The 27,437-nt window shown below is 33.4% G+C and overlaps 1 protein-coding gene across 9 annotated transcripts in view; it reads left to right on the plus strand.

Moving 5' to 3' along the window:
- Positions 1-27,437, plus strand: part of Pms1 (PMS1 homolog 1, mismatch repair system component) — a 99,855-nt gene that overhangs the window by 57,200 nt on the left and 15,218 nt on the right. For 6 of the 9 annotated variants that reach the window (XM_047546741.1, XM_047546739.1, XM_047546736.1 and 3 more), the window contains 5 exons: positions 14,270-14,386; positions 18,782-18,904; positions 19,448-19,591; positions 19,744-20,633; positions 26,401-26,880. In XM_047546741.1, coding sequence (XP_047402697.1) covers positions 14,270-14,386; positions 18,782-18,904; positions 19,448-19,591; positions 19,744-20,633; positions 26,401-26,880 — 1,754 coding nt within the window. The remainder of the gene's footprint in view (positions 1-14,269; positions 14,387-18,781; positions 18,905-19,447; positions 19,592-19,743; positions 20,634-26,400; positions 26,881-27,437) is intronic. The other 3 variants (XM_047546742.1, XM_047546745.1, XM_047546743.1) reach the window with 2 other exon arrangements.

Here is a 27,437-nt window from a genome sequence, read left to right on the forward strand (position 1 = left end):
CTACAACAGCTCCATGGAATATTCTGTAGGTGTGTGTTAAATTCATTTGATGTTTTGTGTAATTTAAGTCTGATATTTTTATTTTTTTGAATTTATTTATTTATTTTTGTCTTCTCTATTAGTGAGAGTGGCATATTGAAGTCACCCACTATTACTGTGTGGAACTTCTCTCTCCTTTTTTTGTTTTTAAATATTTTTTTTTACCCAGGTGTGGTGGTGCACACCTATAATCCTAGTGGCTCAGGAGGCTGACACAGGAGGATTATGAGTTCAAAGCCAACCTCAGCAATGGTGAGACACTAAGCAGCTCAGTGAGACTCTGTCTCTAAATAAAATACAAAATTAGGGATATGGTTTAGTGGTCAAGTGTCCCTGAGTTCAATCCCTGGTACCAAAAAAAATTTTTTTTTAGTTGTCAATGGATCTTTAATTAATTTATTTATATGCAGTGCTGAGAATCCAACCCAGTGCCTAACATATGCTAGGCAAGTGCTCTGCCACTGAGCCACAACCCCACCCTCTTTCTCCTTTTATGTCCAATAGTGTTTGTTTTACAAACTTGGGTGCTTTGACATTTGGTGCATATATATTTATAATCATTTTATCTTTTTGATGAATTTTTCCCCTGATCAAAATGTATACTGACTTTGTTTTTCTCTTTTGACTTAGTCTGTTTTGTCAGACATGAGTACAGGTACTACTGCTTGCTTTGGGATTTCTGTCCTTTCACTTTCAGTTTTTTATGTGAGGGAAGTGTTTTGCATGCAGTGTATTTTTGGGTCTCATTTTTTTAACCTAGTCTGTTCATCTGGGTATTTTAATTAGAGATTTAGGACCATTTATAGTCTTAAATCAAGTTTATTACTGAAAGGTATGTACTTGTTTATGCCATTTTTTTAGTTTTTCTTCTGATTGCTTTAAACATTCTATGTTCATTTCTTCCTATGTTAGAGTTATGATGGTTTGCTGTATTAATAGTTGAATCTTTCAACATTCTCATTTGTTTTTCTGCTTTCCTAGTGAGATTTATTCTTTACTGTGGTCTTATGATTTTGTTTATCTTATTCTTCTTCTGAGTGTAGGATTCCCTTCAGTAATTTCTGTAATGGCAGTTTAGTGAATTCTTTTAATTTGTGTTTATCATAGAAGGTCTTTATTTCTTCTTCCATTCTGAAGGATAAACTCTGCTGGATATAGTGATCTAGGTTGACAGTTATTTTCTTTCAGGACTTAAATACATCATTTATTGCTCTCCAGAAGCTGAAAAATCTTGTTATTTTCATGGGTTTGCCTCTCAGTGTGACTTAGCCCTTCTCTCTTGCAACCTTTAATGGTCTTTATTTGTTGTATAATTTTGGTTATCTAACTATGATACGTCATGAAGTGATTATTTTCTGGTTATGTCTGTTTGGGGTTCTGAATTTATCCTGTGTCTGGCTATCCATGTCTTTCCTAAGATTTGGAAAATTTTCTGCTATTATTTCACTAAATAGGTCTTCTGTGTCTTTAGCCTATAACTCCTTTTCCCTCATCTATTCTAATTATGTGTATGTTCAGTCTTTTAATGGTGTCCTAGAGATCTTGTATGTGCTATTCATTATTTATTTATTTATTTATTTATTTTTTCTTTATTACTGTCCTCAACCTTGTCTTTAAGCCCTGATACTCTTTCTTCCCCTTCATCTGCTGGTCTATTAGTGATGCTTTCAACTCTGTTTTAAATCTGACTCATTGAAATTTTCCTTTCCAAAATTTGTTCCTTTTTAGAAATTCTTTATTGAATTGCTCATTCATATTGTGCATTTTGTTCTTTAATTCATTCAGCTGTTTATTTGTATCCTCTTGGCATTTGTTGAACCTTTTAAAAGTCATTCTTTTGAATTCTTTGTCCAAAATTCCATCCTCTTTGATATCTTTTAGAAACATTTACTAGGGAGTTATGAACTTTAGGAGGTGTCAGATTGCCTTTTTGTTTTCATACTTCTTGAGTCTCTGTGTTCAGATTTATGTGTGTGTTGCTATGGATGTCTCTTCCACTTTCATGTGGGGGCCTTCTTAGTAAGCAGCCTTCTCTTGACAACATGTACTGGGATATCAGGTTGTGTAGTACTGAGTTTAATTCCAAATGACCTTCATAATGTAGTTTTCCTGTGGATTCATTAGGTGTGATTAGAGGTTTTAACATAGTGCATGTTGTGTCAGAGTCTGAGGGACCTGCTTTCTCTGTAGGTCTTGCAAGAAAGAGCTGGATCTCCATTGGAAGTTTAGGCAGGTGTTCTGTGGACAGCAAAATATTGGACATCCTCTGTGGTTATTCTCCATACTTGTCAGCAGTGTGTAGTCTGATGGGGCACGGGGCTGTCCTATGCTGAGGTCCCCTGTAGATACAGTATCCGTAGCTGTTGTGGTGTTTTTCTCTGTTGTTGTTTTGGGTGTGAATAGCCAGAAGTAGAACTTCAGACCTCCCCTAGCTGAACCTGCTTGACTCTAGGTTGATGACGGAAGGCTTTTATCTCTCTTTTTCTTTAAGTTGAAGTATCTGCCAAGGCTCAAGTGGGTCTATGTCATGGCTTGGAGTGCAGAGCAGTTTCTCTTATCTGGGTTGGTAAGTGTAATTCATGGGTAGAGCACCCACCAATGCCCCCATGCAGGGTTGAGGATCCAGTCCTGCATAGAATAAAGAAAATGAATAACAACAGCAAACAAAGCAGACAAAGAAATAAGTAATATACTAAAACAACCACCACCATCACAACAGGAAAACAAAGGGGCAAAATAATATAAACTAAAAAGTTAAAAAATAATAAACATAAAATTAATTTTAAAAAGGAAGAAAAAAGAAAAGAGAGAAATCAGGAGAAAGGTAAAAAAGTAGAAAAGGAAAAAAGTTAAATATTGAAATGTTAAAAGAAAGAGGTAGTAAGAGAAAAGTTTAAAAAAAAAAATCATACAAACAAAAAACAAAAATTTCTCGGCTACCAAGATGCCCTCTGCAGGCGAAAATGAATGATCAAAACCTATGCTGATGAGCTCATTTTTCCAAGTCTTCTTCAGCTATGTACCCCTGAGGAGACCAAAGTCTTGGGGTTGTTCACCTGCTTTTTTTCTTTCTTGTGCTCTCCATTCAATCAGAGGGAGTGGTTTGTGACCAGATCCAGGAATACCTCAGAGTCCCCCAGGAAAAGATGTGCTCCAGAGTTGTTTGGCGCATTTACTGCAAGAGCAGGGAGAGAGTGTGGATTTGCAGCTGTGCTGGGGGCAGGGGGTGGCCCTGGCCCTGTGTAATCCACTGCCCACAATTCTGAATCTTAAGACTTAGCACCCACATGAAATCTCATGTGATATTTCTACCTATTCTTTTTTTTTTTTTTAATTTTTATTGTAAACCAATGGGATACATCTTGTTTCTCTGTTTGTACATGAAGTAGAGGCATACCATTTGTGTAATCATACATTTACATAGGGTAATAGTTTTTGACTCATTCTGTTATTTTTTTCCTTACCCCCACCCCTCCCACCCCTCTTTTCCCTTTATGTAGTCCCTCCTTCCTCCATTCTTGCCCCCCTCCCACCCCCGTTATGTGTCATCATCCACTTATCAGTGAGATCATTCGTCCTTTGGTTTTTTGAGATTGGCTTATCTCACTTAGCATGATATTCTCCAATTTCATCCATTTGCCTGCAAATGCCATAATTTTATATGAGTAATATTCCATTGTGTTTGTGTGTGTGTGTGTGTATTAGAGCCTCCTTCCTGGGGCCAAACTGATTCTCACAGCAGTCATCTACTGAGCCAAAGTAATGATATTACTGTGGGGACCTCAGAATGGAAAATGCAGGGGCCTTTGTCTCCCAGAGCAGCAAATTCATACAAGACCTCAAGATGGCCCCCTGTTACAACATCATGTGAATATGCTGGGAAGTGCAGAGAACTCCTCTATCAGTTTGTTATGCAGATCCCAGGTCTGTTATCTGTTTAGACTATACTTCTGCAAGGTGCTGATTCCTGTGCTAGTGGTGCTCACTGAGACTCTACCTTTTGCCTCTATACCTGCCTTCTGCTGTGCTGCTATGTCTGGGGTATTAGGGAACTTGGTTTCATCCTCAGTTCCACTATCCAAAGTCTCTGGCCTTCAAGTCTCTAACTGGCTACTAGTAAATTTCAGCATTCATACAGAGTCACCCACCTCCATACACAGCTGCTCTCTAGGTTTTTTATTCTGTCTTTTGGAGAAGCAGGCGAGTGAGTGGTACCTCTAACTGATCATCTTGAATTCTTCCTGAACTTTTAAAAATAGATCATTGGGAATCATTTACACCTTTTGAAGCAGAGAATTAACCTGTTCAAGATGTTAAATCTGACAATTAGTTTGGCACTAGACTTCAGGAAGGAGTTATGAGAAAGTGTAAATAGGAGCACTATATTTAAGGTATGCACTAATTTTAGATCTTAAGGGCCTGAATCAGGATAAATACATTGGGCATGGAAAGCACAAAGTGATAGCTATTAAAAGGGAGAATCAATGACACTGGTTGACTGCATATGGAAAACAAAGAATATAAAAGGTTTTAAAATGTCTGATTTATTTAATTTATATGCTTAGGGAAATGATAGTACTACATCCTGTTTTAAATCATCAAATGAGTGCATCTTTCTTCTTTAATATGTAGTTACCTTCATGAATTACCCTGACATAGCTTCAATCATGTTCCAAAAAGAAGCTTAACATAATTTTGATCTGCAAAAAGAAGTTTCTAGAAAAAAAATCTTTTTTGAAAATGTAAAATTGTTATACATCAGTTAGGGAATTTTGTTAACCAATTAGTTTAGAGAGAAAAGCGGGTAAAATAGGCTAGATACTATTTGTTAGCCTTTGTTAGACTTCTTTAAAAAAAAAAAAAAAGCCTGGAATTATAAAGGATAAAGAACCAAATTGTTGGCACATTTGCCTGAACAAAATAAGATTTATGAGGAGGATAAGGTAAGAAAAAAACCAACTGATGGGAGTTTTGGAAGCTCGTTTGTGAGTTTGGTCTCATTCTGAAGGAAAGCCATGTGGTTAATGGAGTTTCATTGCAGAGGAGATGGTTTATAATGAGTTATGGAGAGTTAAGAGTAAGTACAGAGAAGAAAAGTCTCATGAAGAACAAAATGTAATAGATAAAGTGTTTTATTCAACAAGAATAAAAAATAAAGGCTGAAATAACATTTTCTTATAAAGCAGTAGCAATTTGATTTGCAGTTATACTTTTATGTGAATAAGGGAGGAATTAGCAATTGCCTTAGGGTTCCAAGATAAAGACTTGATCAGAAAGACTGACCTAAAGGACTTTCTGAAGTACAGATAATGTGGAAGCAGAGAAAAGAACTTCAAATTCTGTCATGTGTAGGTGGTGGTAACATACTTACTAACCTTAGAGCTGTTTGAAAGTGTAAGCTGTCAACTTTGGAAAGCCAGTTATTACAATATTTGCATTCTTTATTTAAGAAGTCTCTTAGTCTTAAAAAATTTTGTGTATTTTAAATAAGAACTGCAAAACAGATAATATCCTTATGAGCAGCTCCTGAATATTATTACTTCAGTGTTAAGTTCAATCCTTTTTTTTCTTCCTGCTTTATTTTGAAAACGGGGAAAGGATATTTTCATTCCAGGGTCTAAAAACACACTAACCTCTTATTCTTCCTCTTTGTGAAATTTAGTAAATTTATTGTTTAATTTACTTCTTATTGGCTAGTTTTGAGGATTTTTTTCTTATACTTGCAATGACCTAGATTTAATTTAAAGCTTGAGCTAGCCAATATAAAAATAATTTTTTCTCTTTCATTTGAATATTGTTAGCTAATATAAGAAGCAAATTTACTTTCAGTCGGGTAATTATTTTATACATATTTGCATTACACTATTTACTTATAAGTTCTAAGTGATTATAATGATATGATATTTTTAAAAATCGGAACCCAATACTCCTCCCCCAAAAAACTGCTTACATATAGGACTCTGTGACAGTCTTCTCTTATAAGATGAAAATTATTTCTAATATTTTTTCATCTTCAGGGAAAAAGTATATTAACCATAGGACTTTCAGAAACACCCACAATCTGATTCCTTTCATCCTCAGGAAGGATTTATTTATTAAGAAAATCAAGCAATTAGACAAGCATGATTTCTAATTCTGACCTTCATGCTATTACTAACTGGCTTATATTACCTATCTAGGCTTCAGTGTCTTTATCTTCAAAATGGAATAATGGTATCAATATAGCAGAAGTTTTTAAAATAAAATAAAGCCCAGGGTCTACCATAAAATTGCTCAGTAAATGTGCTTTTCTGCTGTTTCCTATGTTGTAAATTTTATTAAAATCTGATTAGATTTAAAAGGTTATGGGCTGGGGTTTTGGCTCAGTAGTAGAGCTTTGCCTAGCATGTGTGAGGCACTGAATTCAATCCTCAGCACCACATAAAAATAAATAAATAAAATAAAGGTATTGTGTCCATCTACACCTAAAAATATTTTTTTATAAAAAGATTATTAGAAGAGGTAGCCTTAGAAATAATTCTTGAGAAACACCAAGTGGTCAAAGGTGTTCAAAGCAGGAGAAACAGCATGACAGGTAGTCATCAGAGGTCAGAGAAAGCTGTTGCAGGAAAAGAGATGAGAGTAGAAAGGTCACTTGGGTCCAGATTCATATACCTTAAATGGTAACGTGAATACCTGTAGTGCGACCAAGAAGGAACAAATGGGAAGTTCATTAGGAGACTAATAAAATAAGAATTCCCATAATAATGGAGGATGAACCAAATATGTTTAATCCTTAGTAAGACTGTGGAAGCTGATTCAGTAGTCTGGGCAGTTGTACAGGGCATGGAGAAGGGTTTAGACAAGAAAAATATCTCTGATATAGATAAGACATGATTTGATTACCAGTTGAAAATAATCTTTCTTGTTTTAAAAAACTGTAAAGAAATGAATCTGTAATCTACCTTTGATAGTTATGTAAAGAATATGCTTCTGAATTTTTATTTAATTTTTAAATTACGCTTTTACAAAAACTATGAAAACATAGACTGAAAATATTTCTCCCATCTTTGTCTCTCATTTGCCTAGCTTCTTTAGTTTCCCTTCCGTAAGTAAAATGTCTGTCGCCAATTTTTTTGTAGTATTGAGGAAAAGTGAATGTTCTATTCCCCCCCAAAATACATATATATAATTAAATAAAAATATATGTGAAAGCAATAATCAAATCATTTTAATGCTTATTATGTTTATAGAAAATGGTTTTATTCTTTTAATAATTGTGATGGAATAATCCATAATTTTATATTGAATTCAAACCCTTTAGCAGTTTATTAGTGATAAGCTGCCAATGTTGCATTTGTGCCCCGGCCCTTTTCTGAACTAGAGATATTACAAATATATCCAGGAGTCAGTAGCAATAGATATAGATCCAGTTATATTAGTTTGTTAAGACCTTGAAAATAGGTGAGAATTCTGGCTTTTAAGAAATTCAAATATGAGCTTATTACATTTATGCATATAATTTGCAAGGAAAATTTAGTTGCTGTCTTAGTCCATTTTCTGTGGGATAACCTATAGACAATAGGTTATTTGGCTCATGCTTCTGGAGACTGGGAAGCCCACAGTGTAGGGGTCGAACCTGTTAAAGGCCTTCTTACTGCATTATAACATGACAAGTGAGTATGAGAAACAGAGAAAATTGAACTGAACTCCTCCTTTTTTTAACAGGTGTTAATCTGAGATAATTAATGCACTCAGTTGGTACACATTAATCCAAACATGAGGGCGGTGCTCCATGACCTAATAATCAGTTCTAAAGGTTCTACCTCTTTAGGATAGCAGTGAAATTTCAACGTGAGTTTTGGAGGAGACATTGAAACTATGGAAGTTGCACTTTAAGCCAATAGTGTATGCTCATTTATTTCATACTCTAAAAGGGGCATCATCTGTACCAATGTGTTATATCAGCATTATCTATATGCAACATGCTTTCCTCTATGTGTAACAGGTTGCTTTTACAATTGAGATTTACTAATTAAATACTGATTAATATCATCTAACTTCATTTTCTTCAAGTAGTGTTTGTCAAGGAAGTAGGAACAGGGACAAGATTTATTTGGCTAAGTTCAATCAAACCTAAAATGGTGTGCATGTAATAATATATTTTTGATTGAGGCGTTTTTGCACTGTCATCATACTGACCAGAGTCATATTCTTACTTGGCACATCCAGATGCTCCAACTTTGTGTGACCTAGATAGAAAACATATGGAGGGTTGTGTGTATTTTTAGCAGGTTAAGCTTTTAGCCTAAGGGCAAGATACACAAAAACTTCAGGAAGTGAAAAGTTAATCTGTTTTTGAAAATAATGTAGAATTTATAAGATGGTAGAGAAAGCAAACTGAAAACTATATTTTCTGTAGAAAATTTAATTAAAAATCTAATTTCTTCTGGATTCTCAAAATTTACTACATGTAATTGTTTAGCTTTGCAGTAATGGATCCTGTTTTGAAACTAAGCGATACCTAAGTAACAGTGAAGATTTTACTTGTCCACAGACCTTTTTATCATTTCTTGTTAGTGCATGTGTAACTGAGTTGGGAAAATGTTCCTAAATTAACTTCCTTGATCTGATGCAATAATTACTTAGTGTGAAATAATGCTTCCAAGCTATTAGCAGTGTTCACTTAAAAAATATTTTAAAAATCACATTTCTTATTCTATTTCACACCATTCCTAGAATTTGTTTCTTGAATTGGTCTTTTTTCAGTTCTGTATACAAACTGTTCAGCAGTGAATTAGCGGCCATGTATCAAACAGTAACTAATGTTTTATTTCTCTAATATAAACTAAACAATATAATGTTTATATTAGTAGTGCCATAGATTTTATACTTAATTTAATGCAGGAATTTTAAAACATTTGTTCTTCAGAATATTTTCTTGGCTATTTTAAATATATATGCCATTATGGGTGTGGTTCAGAGATAGAGCACTTGCCTAGCATGTTTAAGACCCTAGGTTTAATCCCCAGTACTCAAAAAGAAAAAAGGAAAATGTATACGTGGTCCATATCAGAGTGCTGACATATCTTTAAAGATTTCTAATTTTTGTGAACAAGTTTTTATCATGCAACAATTCCTTATTATAAAGAATTTTTGGATATTTAATTCCCATATAGTTGGCGATTATTCAGAACCTTATCAACTTACTGTTATTTTGAATATTATCCCTTAAGTTACCAGCTGCAGGTAGGCTCTTCAGTTCTACTCCTAGCTATATATACCCAAGAGTAATGAAAACATATGTCCACACAAAAACTCACACAAGAATATTTATAGCAGTATTAATTGTAATAACCCAGAAGTAGAAGCAACTCAAATTCTTATTGATGGAAGTATTATTCAAATATATATCTTAATAATGGAATATTATTCAGCCATTTAAAAGGAGTGGAGCAGTGATATAATATGAATAAACCCTGAAAATATTACACAAAGTGTGAAGAAAAGACTACATATTGTATGATTCCATTTACATGAAATACCAGAAGGGGGCAATTTTACAAAGTAGATTAGTGATAGTAGAGTGATGGATAAGGAATCACTGCTAATAGACAAGAGATTTCTCTTTGTAATGATAAAAATATTATCAAATTAAATTGTGATGGTTTCACAACTATAAATATACTAAAAACCATTGATTTTTAAATTTAAGTTGTATGAATTGTGTAATATATAAATTAAACTTACATTAAAAGAAAGAAAAGGTATTGCCTTGGACATTCTAATGTAAAGTAATGGACAAAGTCTATAATTATTAGCAGGTACAAAGATATGGCAACCAGTACTCTTTTCTTCTTGTTTGTTTGCTTTTTTTACATTTTTATTACAGTTTTTATTAGTGTATTATAATCATACATAACATTGGGGTTCCTTGTGACATATTCATGTATCATAATTTGTTCATTTCATTCTCCAGTACTTCCCCTTTCCCTTCTCTCCTGCTTCCCCTACCCCCTTTCTCTACTCTTCCTTCTGTTTATTATTTATTTTAATTGGTGCATTATAGTTACCCATAGAATGAGATTCATTGTGATATATTCATACATGCACATAGCATAATTTGATGAATTTTATCCCATATTTTTTCTCATTTCCCACCTCTTCTCCCTTTCCCTTGGTTCCCTTTCTCTTTACTATTCTTCCTCCTGTTTTCATGAGATCCACCCCACCTTTTTGTAGATTTCTTTTTCCTGTCTTGATGTAAGAGAAAACTTCTAACCCTTGACTTTCTGAGTCTAATTTATTTCACTTAGTATGATCATCTCGAGTTCCACCTGTTTAACAGCAAATGATATATTATTCTTTCTTATGGCTGAATATAACTCCATTGTGTATATATATGGACACCTAGGCAATTTCTAGTTCCTTGGCAATTGTGAATTGAACATTGGGAATGCATGTATCACTATAGCATGCTGATTTTAGTTCTTTTGGATAAATATCAAGGAGTGGGGTAGCTGTATCATGTGCTGGTTCCACATGTCTTTTGAGGAACCTCCACAGTGATTTCCGTATTGGCTGTACTAAATCATAGTCAGACTAACAATGTATAAGTGTTCCTTTCTCCCCATGTCCTTGCCAGCATTTATTATTATTTCTTCTTGATGATTACCTTTCTAACTGGCAGTCCACTAAAAATGTTGAACATTTGCTGATCCATTTGCATTTCTTCTTTTGAGAAATGTTTGTTTAGTTCACTAATGAAACATTTTAATCCAGTCAATAAATGAGTTTGATTTATTGATTGGATTAATTGAGGTGTGTGTGTGTGTGTGTGTATGAAGTTTTTTTAAGTTCTTTATATAGTTTGGACATTAGTCCTCCGTTAGAAGAATATCTGGTAAATATTTTCTCCCATTCTATAAGCTCTTTCTGCATGCTCTTGTTTCCCTTGCTATCAGAAGCTTTTTAATTTGATTCTGTCCCACTTTTTGCTTGTGTATTTCTTGAACTTCAGTGATCTTAGGAAGTCAGTGCCTGCACCTGTGTCTTAGAGTATTGACCCCATGTTTTTTTCTAGCAGGGTTTCTGGTCTAATGCCTAGGTCTTTGATCTAGTTTGAATTAACTTTTGTGCAGGGTGATAGGTAGAGATCTAGTTTATTCTTCCACACGTGGATATCCAGTTTTCCCAGCACCATTTGTTAAAAAAGCTGTTTTCTCCATTGTATTTTTTTTGGTACCTTTGTCAAGAATATGAGATGGCTATATTTATTCGGATTCGTCTCTGTGTCTTCTGTTCCATTTGGTTTTTGCATCTGTTTATATACAAACATCATGCTGTTTTCATTACTTATTGCTCTGTAATATAATTGGAGACTGGTTATTGTGATGCCTTGATCCTTGTTCTTATTGTTCAGAATTATTTTGGCTATTTTGGGTCTTTTTTTCTTCCATACAAATGTTAGGACTTTTTTTTTTTTTTTTTTTTTTTAGTTTTGTGTAGACTATCTTTAGTATTTTCATGGGGATCACATTGAATCTGTATTTCACTTTTGGTAGTATGACCATTTTAACTATTAAATCTGCCAATCTAAGAACATGAGAGGTCTTTCCATCTTCTAATGCCTTTTACCTTCTTGGTTAGATTTTGAGGTTTTGGGATTTGGGAGATTTTCTTTGGAGGGGCAGGGACTTGAGGCTATTATGAATGGAAGTGTTTTCCTGATTTCTTTTTCATCAGGTTCATTATTGGTGTATAGAAAATTACTATTTTTGAATGTTGGTTCTTTTATCCTGCTACTTTGCTGAATTTGTTTTCAGCTCTAGAAATCTGGTGGAGTTCTGGGGGTCTTCTAAGTATAGGTAGAATAGTATCATTGGCAAATAATTTAATTTTCTTCTCTTGATTAATTGCTCTGACTGAAATTTCAAAACATGTATTGATTGAATGAGTAGCGATATTGGACATCATAGACTTGTTCCTGATTTTAATAGAAATGTTCCATATGATGTTATCTTTTGATTTCTCATATATAGTGTTCATGATGTTAAGCTCCTTGTATCCCTTGTTTCTGCAGTGTTTATGACATGAATAGGTGCTGAATTTTGTCAGACTTTTCCTGCATCTGTTGAGATGATCATGTGAATTTTGTTCTTAATTCTATTTATAAGGTTAATTACATTTATTGGTTTGCATATGTTGAACCAGCCTTGTATCTGGAGTGAAACCAATTTGATCATGATGTGCAGCCCAGCCACACCCCTCGCCCTTATGGAGATTGAACCCAGTGGCATTATGACCACCAAGCTAAATGCCCCAACCCGTTATTTTTTGAGACAGGATCTTGTTTGTTAAGTTGTTGAGGCTGCCTTCAAACTTGTGATCCTCCTGCCTTAGCCAGGTCTCTGGAATTATAGGTATGTACTACCACACCTGGTCTGTATAGTCTTATCAGTGTATTTTCGACTGTGGATTTCTAATATTTTATTAAGGAGATTTGCATCTATGTTCATCAGGGATATTGGTCTATAGTTTTCTTTCATTATGTGTCCTTATCTATTTTTGGTATCGGGGGATAATGGCTTTAGTGTGTCCCCTCTCCCTTTCTCTTTCACAAATTAATTTGAGGAGGATTGGCTTTAGTTCTTTGGGTCACGTAGACTTAATTGAAGAAACCATCTAGTCCTGATCTTTTCTTCTTTGGAAGTCTTTTTTTATTACTACTTAATATCATTGCTGATTATTGGTGTGTTTAGCTTTGTCATATCCTCTTGGTTTAATTTAGATACATCGTATGTCTAAAAAGTTGCTAATATCATCTCAATTTTCCAATGTATGGGAATATAAGTTTCCTATCTTGGACAGTGATGTTACTGCCATTACCTTGGGGTTGTTTGTGATTCTCATTTTTATTCTCTGCACATGCAGTCATCACAAAGTCACATCAAGTCTATTTCATATCCTTTAGTCTGTCTTCTTTCTGTCGTATAACTGTGCTGGTTCTATTATCCAACCCAGTGATTTTTGACTACAGTATTAGTATTAGTAAAATCCATTGTTTGCAAGTGGTTTACCTTAAAATAAGATAAACCAAAACAACTAGAAAGAAAGTCATGTAAATGTCACTTTCACTGACTTGCATTCCATCCTACTTTTAGGATAGAAGGAGAAAGCAGTAGCTTCATGGCTAGTATGGCAGGAAGTACCCACAATTCTTAGGGCACCTGTTCTGGTTTGGATCTCAAATGTCACATAAAAGCTCATGTGTTGAAAACTTGAGTACTAATGCAGCAATGTCCAAAGGTGGGGCATTTGGGAAGTGATTGCAGCATGAGGTCTATAACCTAGTCAGTGGATTAACTAATTTGATGGATTATTAATTTGAATAAGCTACTAGGATGTGGTGGTAACTGTAGGCAGATAGGGGTCTGATTAGAGGAAATAGGTCACTGGACTGTATGTTGTTCCTGACCCCTTCCTCACTGTGTTTCCTGACCCCCATAAGTTAAGCAGTTTTCCTCTGCTATACCATTCCACCATGATGTTCTACCTCACCTCAAAATTTTTATACCTTTTTGACTATAGAAGTCCTGTTGCATAGTTGTCCATCCTCAATAAAATAGTAATATCTTGCTTGGAGTAACACTTTCAACTTTTTGCTCTTGTTGTTGTTGGTACTGGTGATTGAATCATGATGTTTCACTGAGCAACATCCCCAGTCCTGTTTGTATTTTGAGACAGGGTCTTGATAAGTTGCTGAGACTGACCTCGAACTTGTGATCCTCTTGCTTTAGCCTCTCGAGATACTGGGATTATAGGTGTGTGCCACCACACCTGGCCAACACTGTAATTTTAAGTATACATTGATGTATATATTCTGAAAGTTAGAAAAGAGAAGGGAGATAATTAATATTTTATGAAACTGTTTTACACCAGGCTCTGACCTGAGTGCTTTCCTGTGTTACATATTTTAATTTTCTCACAGCTCTGAGACAGAAGTGTCCATCTTATAGGAGGGAGAAAACTGAGGTTAAGAGAAGTTGAATTGATTGTACACTGCAATATACATAGATTCTAAAGTTCAGAACCAGAGTTTTTTCATTAGAATTTAAAATTTCTGAATCATTTCTTAATGGTGTTGAAAATATAAGATGAGGATGAATGCTAAGTATAGAAATAAATATGGTAAGGTCTTGAGTTTAATAACTCTAAATTGTTTTAAAAGTTAATATCATTTTGTTTGTAGGCAGTTATTTGGCAGAAAACTAGAGTATCAGACCACAAGATGGCTCTCATGTCAGTTCTGGGGACTGCTGTTATGAGCAACATGGAATTTTTTCAGTACCACTCTGAAGAATCTCAGGTATATAACAATTTTAGTAATTCTTTAATAATTCCACTTTACCAATGAAATTATTAAAGTATTTCCCTTTTGGGGAGGTGGGGATAGTGAGAAGTTTTTCTTTGAACATTTTTATCAAAGGAAATACATTCAAAGCTAACCTTCTCTACCTCTGTTTTCCTTTTATCTTTTGTTTGTTACTTACATTGATTTTTTTTTTTTTTTCTTTTCTCTTGAGAAAGAATTGCATGAAGATTCCTGGTAATCTAGTATAGATAGATTTGGCTATTATAGATACCAGATTTTTGCTGTACCTTCATGTGGTTATTTTTGCAAGTAGTAAGAATTTGGAAAGCTTTGTGTTCCTGTTCCAGCCTGTCAGCATAATTAAAGCCTTGACTATTTCTTTGATGAAAGTGACCATATAACCAAATTCCTTTTTTGTTCTTGTCCTTGTACCTACTCAGGTATATTTTTATTGCCACGAGCTACCCATCATCACTCCGTGCTTTCAGTTGAAGGAAACTTGTCCTGTATCACAAGTTTCTTTGAGTCCCTTCTCATCCTTGGCCAAAAGTTGGTTTCCATCTGCTAGAAAATTTTGTTCACCTGAGAGAACAAATTCATTAAACTGGGATGACAGATCATTTGTTCATTGGAAATGTTGGTCATAGATAGTCTTTATATGTCTCTTCCCTTATGTAAGGGTTATTTTTATCTACAGAGAGCTCACATGAGAAGAATCTCTTTATGCTGAATGGTGGTCTCAACTGAGCCACTACTGTGGCAGCTTTTATTAGGCATTTTCCATCATGGCTTTGTTGACCTGGTGGAACACCTCATATTATCCTTTTTGACATCTGTCTTTTTGGTATTTTTTCATCTTACTCCATGCTAACTTCTGAGTGAATTCCTTAATGTTGCTTTATTTTTGTTCCAAAAAACATTTATTTCCAGGATTCAGAATTTATATTTATTTTTAATAATATATTTATTTTATATTCTTTTGTAAACCTGATTTGTAGCTGCCAATTTTAATTTATTTACCTTCTATTTTTTAATAGATGACATTTTCTTTACATGTTAAACATACTAATTTCAGTCTTTTCTATGTTATTCTATTTCTATTTTCCTGAAAATTCTCTCATTTTCTGCTATTTTTTATGCTTTGAAACTTCAATTTTTACAAAATCATTTTGAACACAGTTTTGTTTTTGTTGTTTTGTTCTCTTCTCCCCATTTAACTCTCCTTTCCCTAGTTTGGCAGATACTTCTTTCCCAGCCCCATTTCAAAACCAGGTATTACATTAGTAGTTCATGCCTCTCACCCTGCCAGGATTTTACCGACTTCTTTTCCTAGCCAGTTTGGCTTAACCTTCTTCCTGGTTTTGGAGTTGTCTCTGTTTTTTCCTGTGACCCTGGCGGGCAACTCCAGACAGTGGTCACAGTATTTTTAAGTTATTGTATTTTGTTTTTTTCAGAGAAAGTGCCATATGAGCTCCCTATTTCAAATGGAAAGACTAATTTCAGTCCTCTTACTTGTATGGAGTGTTTCCTGCCCATATTTTCATGACAGAATTTAATTCAAATCCATAAGATCTTTGTTTCACTTTTATGTGGTTAGATCTTCAGAAATTATTTTAAAAATTGACTTTATCACTGATATGTAAGTTTGCAGTTGGAATGAGTAAGAAGGGAATTTCCACATAACTGACCAGGATATTTATTTTAGAAATGTAACTCTATAGTGTTATGGAAATTTACTGAAAAAGGGGAAAGATTAGGATTAGGTGACCAGTCACAGTTACACCAATATAATTAGGGTAGGGTAGAAGAGATGAGTTTGGCAGACTGTGTAAATAGCAGGTCCCTTTATCATGGTGAAGGAATAGAGGAGGAACCAGTTGGACACCAGGGAAGAATTGGGATGAAATAGTTTATAAAGTTTTGAATGTGATGAGATTAAGAATACCTTTTTGACAACCAATTGAAGATATTAAGCATTTGGGATTGAAAGAAATAAGACTATAACATCTATGTTAGCATCTCTGGTGTATGGGTAGTTGTTAAAACTGTAGATGTGAATGAAATTACTCAGTAACTAGAGAGCAAAAACAAGTGGGGGGGGTGCTTGATGATGGAATTTAGGATGTCCTCATCATTTATAGGGATATGGAAGAGAGACACAAGCAAACCAGACTGAAGTGAAAGTATTAGAAAGGAAGCAGAAAGACTAAAGAGTGTTGAAACGAGTTCATGCAGTGAAATGCTTCCTGAAGGAGAGAGTTGTCATTGCTCTCTGTGGAGAGTCAAATAAGAAAAGGATTGGAGTTGGTCATCAAAGTAGAAGGCAGCCTCCACAAGGGGTTGTAGAATAAAAGAAACCCGTATTTGAGAAGCAATCAGGGGAGTGATATTCAATTGTATTTTGCCTTCGATTTTTTTTTTTTCCTTTTTAAGTTGAGATACAGAGGCTTCCCATAAAGTCTATCCAGTTTCTTATTTCGTTGCATGATTTGGTCCTTAATGTTCTTTTTCAATGAACTAGGCTGATTTTTAATTTTTATAGCATTTGTACGACTTTGCTTTTGTATTTTGCTTTTTCCGTATAACTTAAATATAGTTGAATCTGAGAATTATCCTAACCATATTTAAAGCTTGAAGTCTAGAAGTAATAGTAACTATACAAATGGTCAACTAAGTAGTGTGAAAGAAAATCACTAGCAGTTATATGCTTTTTTATTATTTTCTTCTTTGTTCTTACCTACTCAGAGAAGGAGGTAGTTGTTTTTTTGTTTTGTTTTGTTTTTAAATCCACACACCCAATAAGTCTTTGAGAGGCTAAAGAGGCTCTCTCCCTGACCAGCATGTGCTTTAAGGAGGGTCTCATGTTACCTGGTAAGTTATACAACCATTTATAAATGCTGTGAAGTTTTACAGTTAATTAAGTGGTATCATTTTGAAATGGGTTATCCAGCATTATTAATTTATTTTTCAAATTGGCATAATTTGGCACTGTGACAATAATGCACTTAGTGTTCTAAAATTGGTACTGCATCTCCTTAAACACTTATTTCCAAGAGCAGGGATAGCCATGGACATAGGTGGCAGTCTACAGGCCGTGTTGGTAAGGAGCCTCATGGTTTCTACTTAACTAAAAATAGCACCCTACTGATATACTTGCTTTCTTTAACATAAACTAAAATTTTAATACTAGTGTTTCTTAACAGATTAATGACACATCTGTTCCAGTTGTTTCAGATAAAAGATTATGGCCCTGTACTTTAAATAACTTGACCAAAATTATATAGATAGTAGTGGAGCTGGGATTCAAACCTTGACAGTCTAGCTTTAACCTCTATTTTTAACCATTCTCTGTATTGTCTTTATCTGTGCTAATTAGCTAAGGGTAAAAGTAGGAGAATGCTCCCTGCCTTCTATCCTTTAAAGATCTCTGTCTTTTCTCTGGTCGTCTAGTTTTCTAGTGTCTTCCCTTTTGCCCCTCTTCTTCATATATTTGTAGAAGAGAAAAAGATAGCATATAAATAATCAGTAAGATTTGTGTAGAAAAGTTCTCTAAGCATTGAAGATGAAGTACAACAGTGCAGTTTAGTCCTCAGCAAGTTAATTCAAAAAAGTAGTTTGTTTTTTTTTAACTCAGAAATGAAGACCCAGTAAGATTGGCTATGTAGCATACTTCTAAGATAGAAATAACCACTTCTTTATAGGTAAAGACAGTTATAGAGAAACAGACAAACAGCCAGAGAAAAGTTGCAATGTGAGGAAAGAAAGTTAAAAAAAAAAAAAAAAAAGGTAAAATTGAGCAGAGTGCGTTCTTTTGGTCCTATGGCAATTAAATATTTTTAAAACTATGACCATTCATGAAGTTTATATAAAAGTTTATAAATATAAATTTTTCCTTGGAGTTACAAAAAACACAGTAAGGTAGGGAGAGGAAGAAAGAAGTTCAATAGATTAGACAAAGGGCAATGAAGGGAGAGGAAGGGGAAATAGCAATAGGAAAGACATAACTTTTCTAAGTACATATATAAATACACCACAGGGAATCGCCTCATTTTGTACAACCACAAGGCTAGGATCCTAATTACAATAAGATATGCTCCATGTTTGTATAAATATGTCAAAATAGACTCTATTGTCATGTATAACTAAAAAGAACAAATATTAAAAGAGGGGGGTGGCAGAGAACATCAGTTTAATATATGCTTCAGTATTTTACTCAAGGTTAATTCTTGAGATATGGTTATCAGGAAGTACATGGCTCTTTAGATAAATCTTAAGTTGAGAAAATCAGTTTTTTAAACTTTTTTCTCTTTTAATATGTTGTACATAGCCAGACTCTTGGAACTGCATTATTGACACAGCATATTCTGTAATTTTCTATTACAATTATAGATTTATCTAAGTGGATTCCTTCCAAAGCATGATGCAGACCACTCTTCCACAAGTCTTTCAACCCCAGAGAGGAGTTTCATCTTTATCAATAATCGACCAGTACATCAAAAAGACATATTAAAGGTAATCACTTTTAGAAGAAACTATCACTAGAATTAGAAATTAAGAGATAGCTCTGTTATTTGTCAAATTGTTACAAAGACCACTTCCAAGAATTTTTTCTAAAATAGGAAAAGGCAGTGATATACAGATCATTTATTAAGTATCATTTATTAAGCATCGTGTTAGGTATTTATACTTCATAACAACTCTGAGCTGCATTATTCTCCCCATTTATTGTGAGGAAACAAAAGTTAAATGACTTTTTTATGGAAAATAGCCAGAAAGTCAGTGAGTGTTGATATGAACTCTAGGCCTTCAAAACTTTTCATTTTTAATCATGAAGCCAGTTGCATTCGATGATTGTATTTCTTATGGATGCTGTGCTTCATATAGGCTCAAGGCCTCCATGGGAGTGTTATTATTTAGATATTGCTTTTCCTAATAAGCAGTTACTTCTGCTCAGCTTGTTAGTTGAGTTTGCTTCTCTTGGTTGTGTTTCAGGATTGGCTATGCTGTCTGTATTTACATGGTACTTTTGTCTTTTATTCATTACATATATTGTAGTTAATACGACATTATTACAATCTGAAGTGCCTAAAGGAATCTACTCGTTTATATCCCATTTTCTTTATGAAAATTGATGTTCCTATAACTGATGTGGATGTTAATTTAACACCAGATAAAAGTCAAGTATTATTACAGAATAAGGTAACCTTTTTTTAATCATTTTTGTATTTATGCTATTTATAAATTTATGCAGTCCTGTTTTAATGTTAAAAAACTTGCTTTTGCTCTTTTTTATTATTTTTAATCTTGTCTATTTCAACAATCTCCTAAAATTTGTTAATTTTTATTTTTAGGAATCTGTTTTAATTGCTCTTGAAAATCTGATGACAACTTGTTATGGACCACTACCTAGTACAGATTCTTGTGAAAATAATAAAACAGATGTTTCCTCAGCTGACATGGTTGTTAGTAAAACAGCAGAAACAGATGTGCTTTTTAATAAAATGGAATCATCTGGAAATAATTATCCAAATGTTGATACGTCAGCCATTCCTTTCCAAAATGATGTCTGTAATGGTGAATCTAGAAAAAACACTAATCATTGTTCAGATCACCAGATAAGTATTGATAAGCATTGTAATGACCATTTTAGTGCTGAAAATTATAGCATTAGTAAAGACACTAGAAATACATTTCAGAAAATCTCAATGAATAATTTATTATGGGAGGACAAACAGAGTGAATATAGTGAAACTTGTTTTGTAGGTTCTATTAAGCATACCCTATTAGAAAATGACAATGAAGGCCATATAGATGAGAGTGAGGAAAAGGAGGAGGAAGCAGTTTCTGAGAAGCCTTTGGAAATTTGTGCAGATGACTGGAGCAAGGGAAATATACTTAAGAATTCAGAGGGAGAGAATATTGAACCTGTGAAAATTTTAGTGCCTCAAGAAAGTTCAGCATCTAAAGTAAGTACTAATAATTATGCAGGCCTTGAACAAAAGAATCCCAGTGATGATACCTTTATCAAAAAATCAAATGTAATAGATAGCAAATCTGGACAACTTACAGCCTATGATTTAATCAGCAGTCGAGTAATCAAAAAACCCATGTTAGCAAGTGCCCTTTTTATTCAAGATCAACGTGCTCAGTTTCTCACAGAAAATCCTAAGACTAGTTTGGAGGATGCAACAGTACAAATTGAAGAACTGTGGAAGACATTGAGTGAAGAGGAAAAACTGAAGTAAGTTTCCAGAGCTTACATGTGACCTGAATGCTCAGCTCTTTCCATTCTATATGACTCACTGGTTTAAAAAAAATTAGCTTATTATTTATGGAAAAGTAGAATGGAAAGTCTTCCTTGGTTTGGCTACAGTATCATATTGGTATTACTTGTTTTGGTTGTTAATTTAGAGGGGTTTTTTGCTTCAGTATTTTTGTGTTGTTTTGTAAGGGTAATTGGTATAAGCCATAACAGCTTTCTTAATATTTATTAAGTTGGTTATTAAAGGTTTTCCATTCTTCTCAATATAAAACCACCATTTCCTTCTATTTCCTTTTTGATTCATGTTAAAGAACTTTTCTGTTGCAGAACATTTTTAAACATTTATATTAGAACAGTTAAAACTATGGTGTTTTTAATGTCTTGACTATTTCTCTTTTTAAAATTGGACTCCAAAATGTGTGACACAATACAAAAGAATTGTGCCATTTTTGCAGAATCCATTTGGGGGTGTTAATACTGTCCCCGTTCAGTATTATTCAAGGCTTGCTTCTAAAATTTATTATTTATTTATAAGCAATTTATAAACCATTTTGGGTGTTTTTGATATGTAAATAAGCAGTTTGATCAATCTCTGATTAAATATTACTTTTATCTTTAGATCAGGTGGTCAAAACAAATGTTCCAAAATAATATCTGATGAGTGTATCTAATTGACTTAGAACACTTAATACAAACACAAAATATGTTTTGAGGGATCTGGTCCACCAGAAAATGAAAGAGTAGAATTATAGCCCTGATTATCTGTTATCTAAAGTGTCTCAATGCTACATCAAATATCTGGAAACTTAAATTTTTAAATGTAATTTATATTTCATGATAAACTACATGGATCCTTAACCAGTTTTTAATCTTTTAATTAGTTCTGTTAGTCTTATAAGAACACTGTCAATTTAAGATAATAAAGACTACTATTAATGCCAATATGGAAAGCCTCCATAAATTAACTTCTCTCTTCAGCCTGCCCCCGCCCCCCCCACACACACCTTTTAAGGGCGAAATGGTGGTTTTCTTTTGTTCATTTTTAAATATACATAAAATTAGACAAAACAGTAAACTGTACCCATTGCCACATTTCACCAGCCATCATCTCCTGGTCAGTTCTGCTTCATGCATACCTCTACTCACTTTTCCTTCTCCTGCTGTTATTCTGAAGCAAATCCTAGGCATAAAATAATCCATTTCATAAATATCTCAGTATGTATCTCTAAAAGGTAAAGACATTCATATTTTAAACATGACTGTAGTACAGTTGTCATAACATTTTTAAAACATTAATTTCTTAATATATCAAATATTTAATGTTCAATTACTAATTATTTTATAAGTGTCAGATTTTTAGTTTATCTTGAATCTTCAGGCAAATATAGTTCACACAGTTGTGGTTGTCTTTAGTTTTTCCTAAATGAAACAATTATGTAGTTAAAGATGAGTATATTTTACTGAAACATCACATCATACCCCATAAATATGTACAATTTTTGTATATGTTAAAATAGGAAAGATGATTACATTTAACTCTTAAATATAGTAAGCCCAGTGAACCTGAATTACATTATCCACAGCGTTGATGAGTTGCCTGAGAATGGAAAAAAGTAATAGATGTTTCCACTTCTCATGGAAGTAGGTACAGTCAGCTTAAGATGATAATGTGTCAGGCAAACTGTTCCTTGTAACTTAAAACAACAAATATTATTTCAGTTGCTTTTTAGGAACTGTCTACATTATTTCTTCTTTGGGGTCCTAAGGTATTAGATTACTGGGATTATGATTAATAGACTTCATCTAAAAATTTGTTTATCAACAGTTAATATTCTGGAATTCAAAAATTTTTTTCTGTCTTATATTGCTATCAAGTAGACAAATGAGGCACTGGTTTCAAGAACAGGCCTTAGAAACTACAACTCAGTTCCCAGTTATTATGTGGAAGCTTTTGATAAAAATGTGTGGGCGATCTCTCATGGATTGTTGTGAGGATTAAGTAAGATATTAAGATACAGGATCAATGATTGGCACATAAAAATGATTACTCACCATGTTAATGTAATTAGTTCTTAATCTGTGAAAGTTGAATCTATGAAAATGTTACTGTTGTGAACTTGTTGAATCAAGTGGTTTAATTTGGACTTTAGAGATAGAAATCTGTTAAGAAAATATTGGTGTCTTGGAATCAGATCTAATTTTATGTCAGACAATGCTGTCACATTTGTAATTATAATCTTTTAGAGCCAAGGGTCCTTAGACTATGATCAGCTGAGTCCACAGTCATGGTAAGTGAGAAAGTAGAAGCAAAAATGATACAACACCCAGGAATCACATTACTACTTCTTCAGTCTTCAACTTGGAATTCTTTCCATGATCCTGAATTTTGTAAATAATACTAAGGAATATGAGTAAACTCCTCTTCTGTAGTCCTTCAATCCTTCTTTCCTTTTCTCCTATACTCCTATTTCCAATCTTTCTCTTTTTTTCCTTCCCTTCCTCTCTTTCTCCTTTCCATTACCTTCCTTCAATTAGGAAATATTTACTGAAAGCTTTGTGCATGTAAGGTACTCCAGCTAGTCACTTCAGTTATAAATAAAAATAGTTTTCCTTCTGGTAAGTGGTATACTCTAGTGAGGAAGATTTAATTAAACAAGTAGAAATCTTAAAATATAGTGTGTTTTAAGATAAAATACAGGGAGTGATGAAAACACTTAGGAGTTGGGCTTAATTTCATCTGTGGGACAGGAAATTGTTTCCCTGAATAGAAACTAACCAGAAAGGGTTTGGGGAATTGTCAAGCTAGAAGGAACATGGTGTTATTGAGGAACTGAAAATTCCCTCTATGATAGGAACAGAGTATGAAGAAGTGTGGTAAAGAGAGATGGAGAAAGCAAACTACAGATAATGGAAGGTTCTGTAAGCCAAAGGACTAGGATCAGGGTTTTCCAGCTGTTAAGCTTCTTACTGAAAGCTTAGGACAGATTTTGTAGTAAGGGATACTTTTGTTTTGTAAATGGATTTTCTTAAATTTTTTGCTGCCTTGCTTTCCTCTCCTTTCTAGTGGATTAGAATCCAGGTGTAGATCATGGACCCTACCACTGGGGTCTTGATCAGTTGGTGTTAATTTGTACTTTCATTTGCAATAGATATGAATATATAACTAAGAGTAGCATTGTAATTGGGATATTATTGAAAATAATAAGATTTATATTAAATGTAATCTTTAATCTCAAAAACATTTGAATTGACTACTGGTCAAGTCATGGTGAATATTTTCCATTCAAGTTGCTAAATCCTGTAATGACATTAAATACAAAGGTAGCAGCTGTTTTTACTTAACATTTACCTAATATTCCTTTGGACATAACTTTTTATGTTTCCCAAGGAACTAATTAAATTGACTTCTTGAGTAAATCAAAGATTAGTACCATATGTGAAAATTTGTACATTATAACTAATTACAAATGGTGACCTTTGTCTTGAACTCATTTTCCACCACACAGGAAAAATCTTGAATTTTGAATGTCCAAAAGCTAAAAATACTTATTTCTAGTACCTGTTAAGTAAACTACTGAAAGTCATGTTTTATATAACTAATTCAGAACTTCAGGTTCTAAATATAAATGGTAGCAAATAACTTTAAAAAGTGCAAATATGGCATGGCAAGTAACCAAGAGATTTTTTTTCATATAGTTTACAATTTAACAAGATCCTTTTAAACATTCTTAGGCAGCTAACATTCTTGTATTCGGCAAATATGTATTGAGTACAAACTACATGCTTTATATTGTGATCTCTTCTCTAGTTCTCCTAATAATACCATTTTTTAAAAATTTGAAACACTATTTTTATGAATTAGGAACTGAGATAATAGGATAATATTCTTATGATATATTCTTAAAGTTATTCATAAACACCACAACATCTAGTCATTTGATAAGCCAGCTAACATTTGATATCTCTTTCGGAGAAAGCTGTGGACCTGTAAAGGTGAGATGCAATAAACTGACCAATATGGCAGTTGATATGTTATTTCCTTATCATATCTATTCAAGGTTTTCCTTAAAAATGTTATGTGCATTTTATTTAGAATTCAACCAGTTTCTTAAGAGTAGGAGACTAAGAAATGGCTTTGATCGTCTAGTCCCAAATTTAAAACTTAACTTAAAAAAAGTGTTTAGCAAGGTTATTTAATACCAACTTTTAGTCATATGCCCCTTTCATTATAAAATTTTTTTTTGCTGCTTCATTTATTTATTTATTTTTGTATTTTTAGTTCCCTCTTTCTGTTATAGAATTTTGTCTTAATCTTTAGTTTTTACCACTTTGATTCTACTGTACCTAGTTATGGTTTTCATTGTATTTATCCTGCTTGGGATTTGCGGACCTTCTTGGATCTGTAAATTGTATTTCTTCAAATTGGCCAATTTTTAGTCCTAATTTCCTCACAACTTCCCCATTGTTTTCTTGTCCAGCTTTCTTTTTCATTTGGGAGTTGAGTTAATACATAAGAATGCTTGTTGTATAGTAAGTAGGTCACTGAGGTGCTTTTTCAGTCTTCAGTCATTTCTCTCTTGGATCATTTCTGTTGCACTCTTCAAGTTCACTTGTTCTCATCTGCCATCTCTGATCTGTATTTAAGCCTACCCAGAGAATATTTCATATCGTATTTAGTGTTTTTTAGTTGTAGAATATCCGTTTGTATTTCATTCTTTTTTATTATTTCCACTCTGTTGGGGTTACCCCTTCTGTTATCTCATTATGATCATCTTTAAGTCCTGAACCACTTATTTAAACAAAGAAATAGAGAAGAAAGAAGAAAAGAAAGAAAGCAAAAAAAAAAAAAAAAGAAGAAAAGAAAAACTAGTTTTAAATGTTTAAATCTTGAAATTGACTTCTAACTGACCACTTTTTCTCTTGGCCATGACTCACATTTTCTGTTTTATTGCTTGAATGGTAACTTTTAATTGTATAATGAACCTTAGGAGTAAGATATTTAAAAATTGGATTGTTTTCTCTTCAAAAATGTGTTGATTTTTGTTCTACTGGATATTTAAATTATGGATCACCTTGAGCTTATATAAAGCTTTGTTTTTATACTTTGGAAAGACTGTTAGGGTTTTGCCCTTAGTCCTAGCTTCCTATTTCTGGGACATAGTTTTTATCCCCAGATATAGCACTTTTCCAGTTATAATCAAAGCCCAAGGTGTTTACCAAGCCATAAAACCACATGTAATTCAAACTCTATTTCCCATGCACTGGGCAAGAGCTGAAATCTCTGTTGAGCTCATTTAGCTTTCTGATGGTTTTCCTTAGGGACACCCACATGGGATTTTTGGGGATTTTTCTCTCTGAATTTCAAGTTGTTCTAGAAGCAAGTAGCTCTGTGTTGTGATAAGTCAAGCTAATAAGAGTTTAGCTTTCTGATTAAGTTTTTGCCACTACTCACCCTCTTGATGCTGGGGACTGCCATCTGAGTAACAGCTATGTAAATGTATAAGTGTGAATCTGTTGGAATTTCTATCTGCTTTTGGCTGCTCTTCAGTATCTATTTTAAATAGTTGACTTTTATATTTTGTTTAGAGTTTATCATAATTATACACAGGAGTGTTAGGCTAATACATGTTCCTTTGTCAATATTGGACCTGGGATGTCAGCTCTTTATTTTTTATAAAATTTACTTCAGATGATTAATACATTCTGATAAATGACCTTATTAGTTCTCTTTTATCTCTGTTCTTAGATATGAGGAAAAGGCTACTAAAGACTTGGAGCGATACAATAGTCAAATGAAGAAAGCCATTGAACAGGAGTCACAAATACTAAAAGATGGCAGGAAAAAGATGAAACCCACCAGCACATGGACTTTGGCACAAAAGCGCAAGTTAAACACCTCATTATCCAATCAACCAAAACTTGATGAGCTTTTTCAGTCCCAAACTGAAAAAAAAAGGAGTGAAAGCATTAAAACAGTACAGATTCCCTTTTCTATGAAAAACTTAAAAATAAATTTTGAGAAACAAAAAAAAATTGACTTAGAAGAGGATGAATTTTTCTTGATCCACAATCTCAGGTTTCCTGATGCATGGCTAATTACATCCAAAACAGAAATAATGTTACTGAATCCATACAGAGTAGAAGAAGCCCTGCTATTTAAAAGACTTCTTGAGAATCATAAACTTCCTGCAGAACAACTGGAAAAGCCAATTATATTAACAGAGAGGTATAGTAATATAATTTTTAAACTCAACATTAATTCATACCAGATTAGGATTTAAAGGTAGAAAGTTGAAAGTATTTTCTGAATTAAGTGATAATTATTTAAAGAAATATTTTTAATTTTATTTTTAATCTTTAGTGGAATTAATTATAAATAATTTTCAGATATTCTAGATAGTTCACTTCTTCATTTAATAAATATCAAGCTTATTTTCCCTTTACATTAGTGACTTCCCTAGGGTAATTTTGAATTTAGGTGGTTGTGACTGTCTTTGACTTTGCACGTTGTAACATTTTAAGACATACCCCAACATAGAATATACAGTGAATGCCTTTATCAGCAGTTATCAATATTTTACCACATTTTTATATCTGACTTTTATACACACACACATTTTCATTCATTTGTTAAAGCATTTGAGAACAATTCCTATGCTTTATTCTTTAATGTATCTCTTTCAAAAATGGATGTTTTCTTACCTAGCCATAAATACCTTTTTTGTACCTTAATAGAATAATTCCTTGAAATTATTCCTCATTGCTTCAAAGTGTCTTTTATAG

The sequence above is a fragment of the Sciurus carolinensis genome, chromosome 3 (genome assembly GCF_902686445.1).
Source record: "Sciurus carolinensis chromosome 3, mSciCar1.2, whole genome shotgun sequence".
Classification (NCBI taxonomy): Eukaryota; Metazoa; Chordata; class Mammalia; order Rodentia; family Sciuridae; genus Sciurus; species Sciurus carolinensis.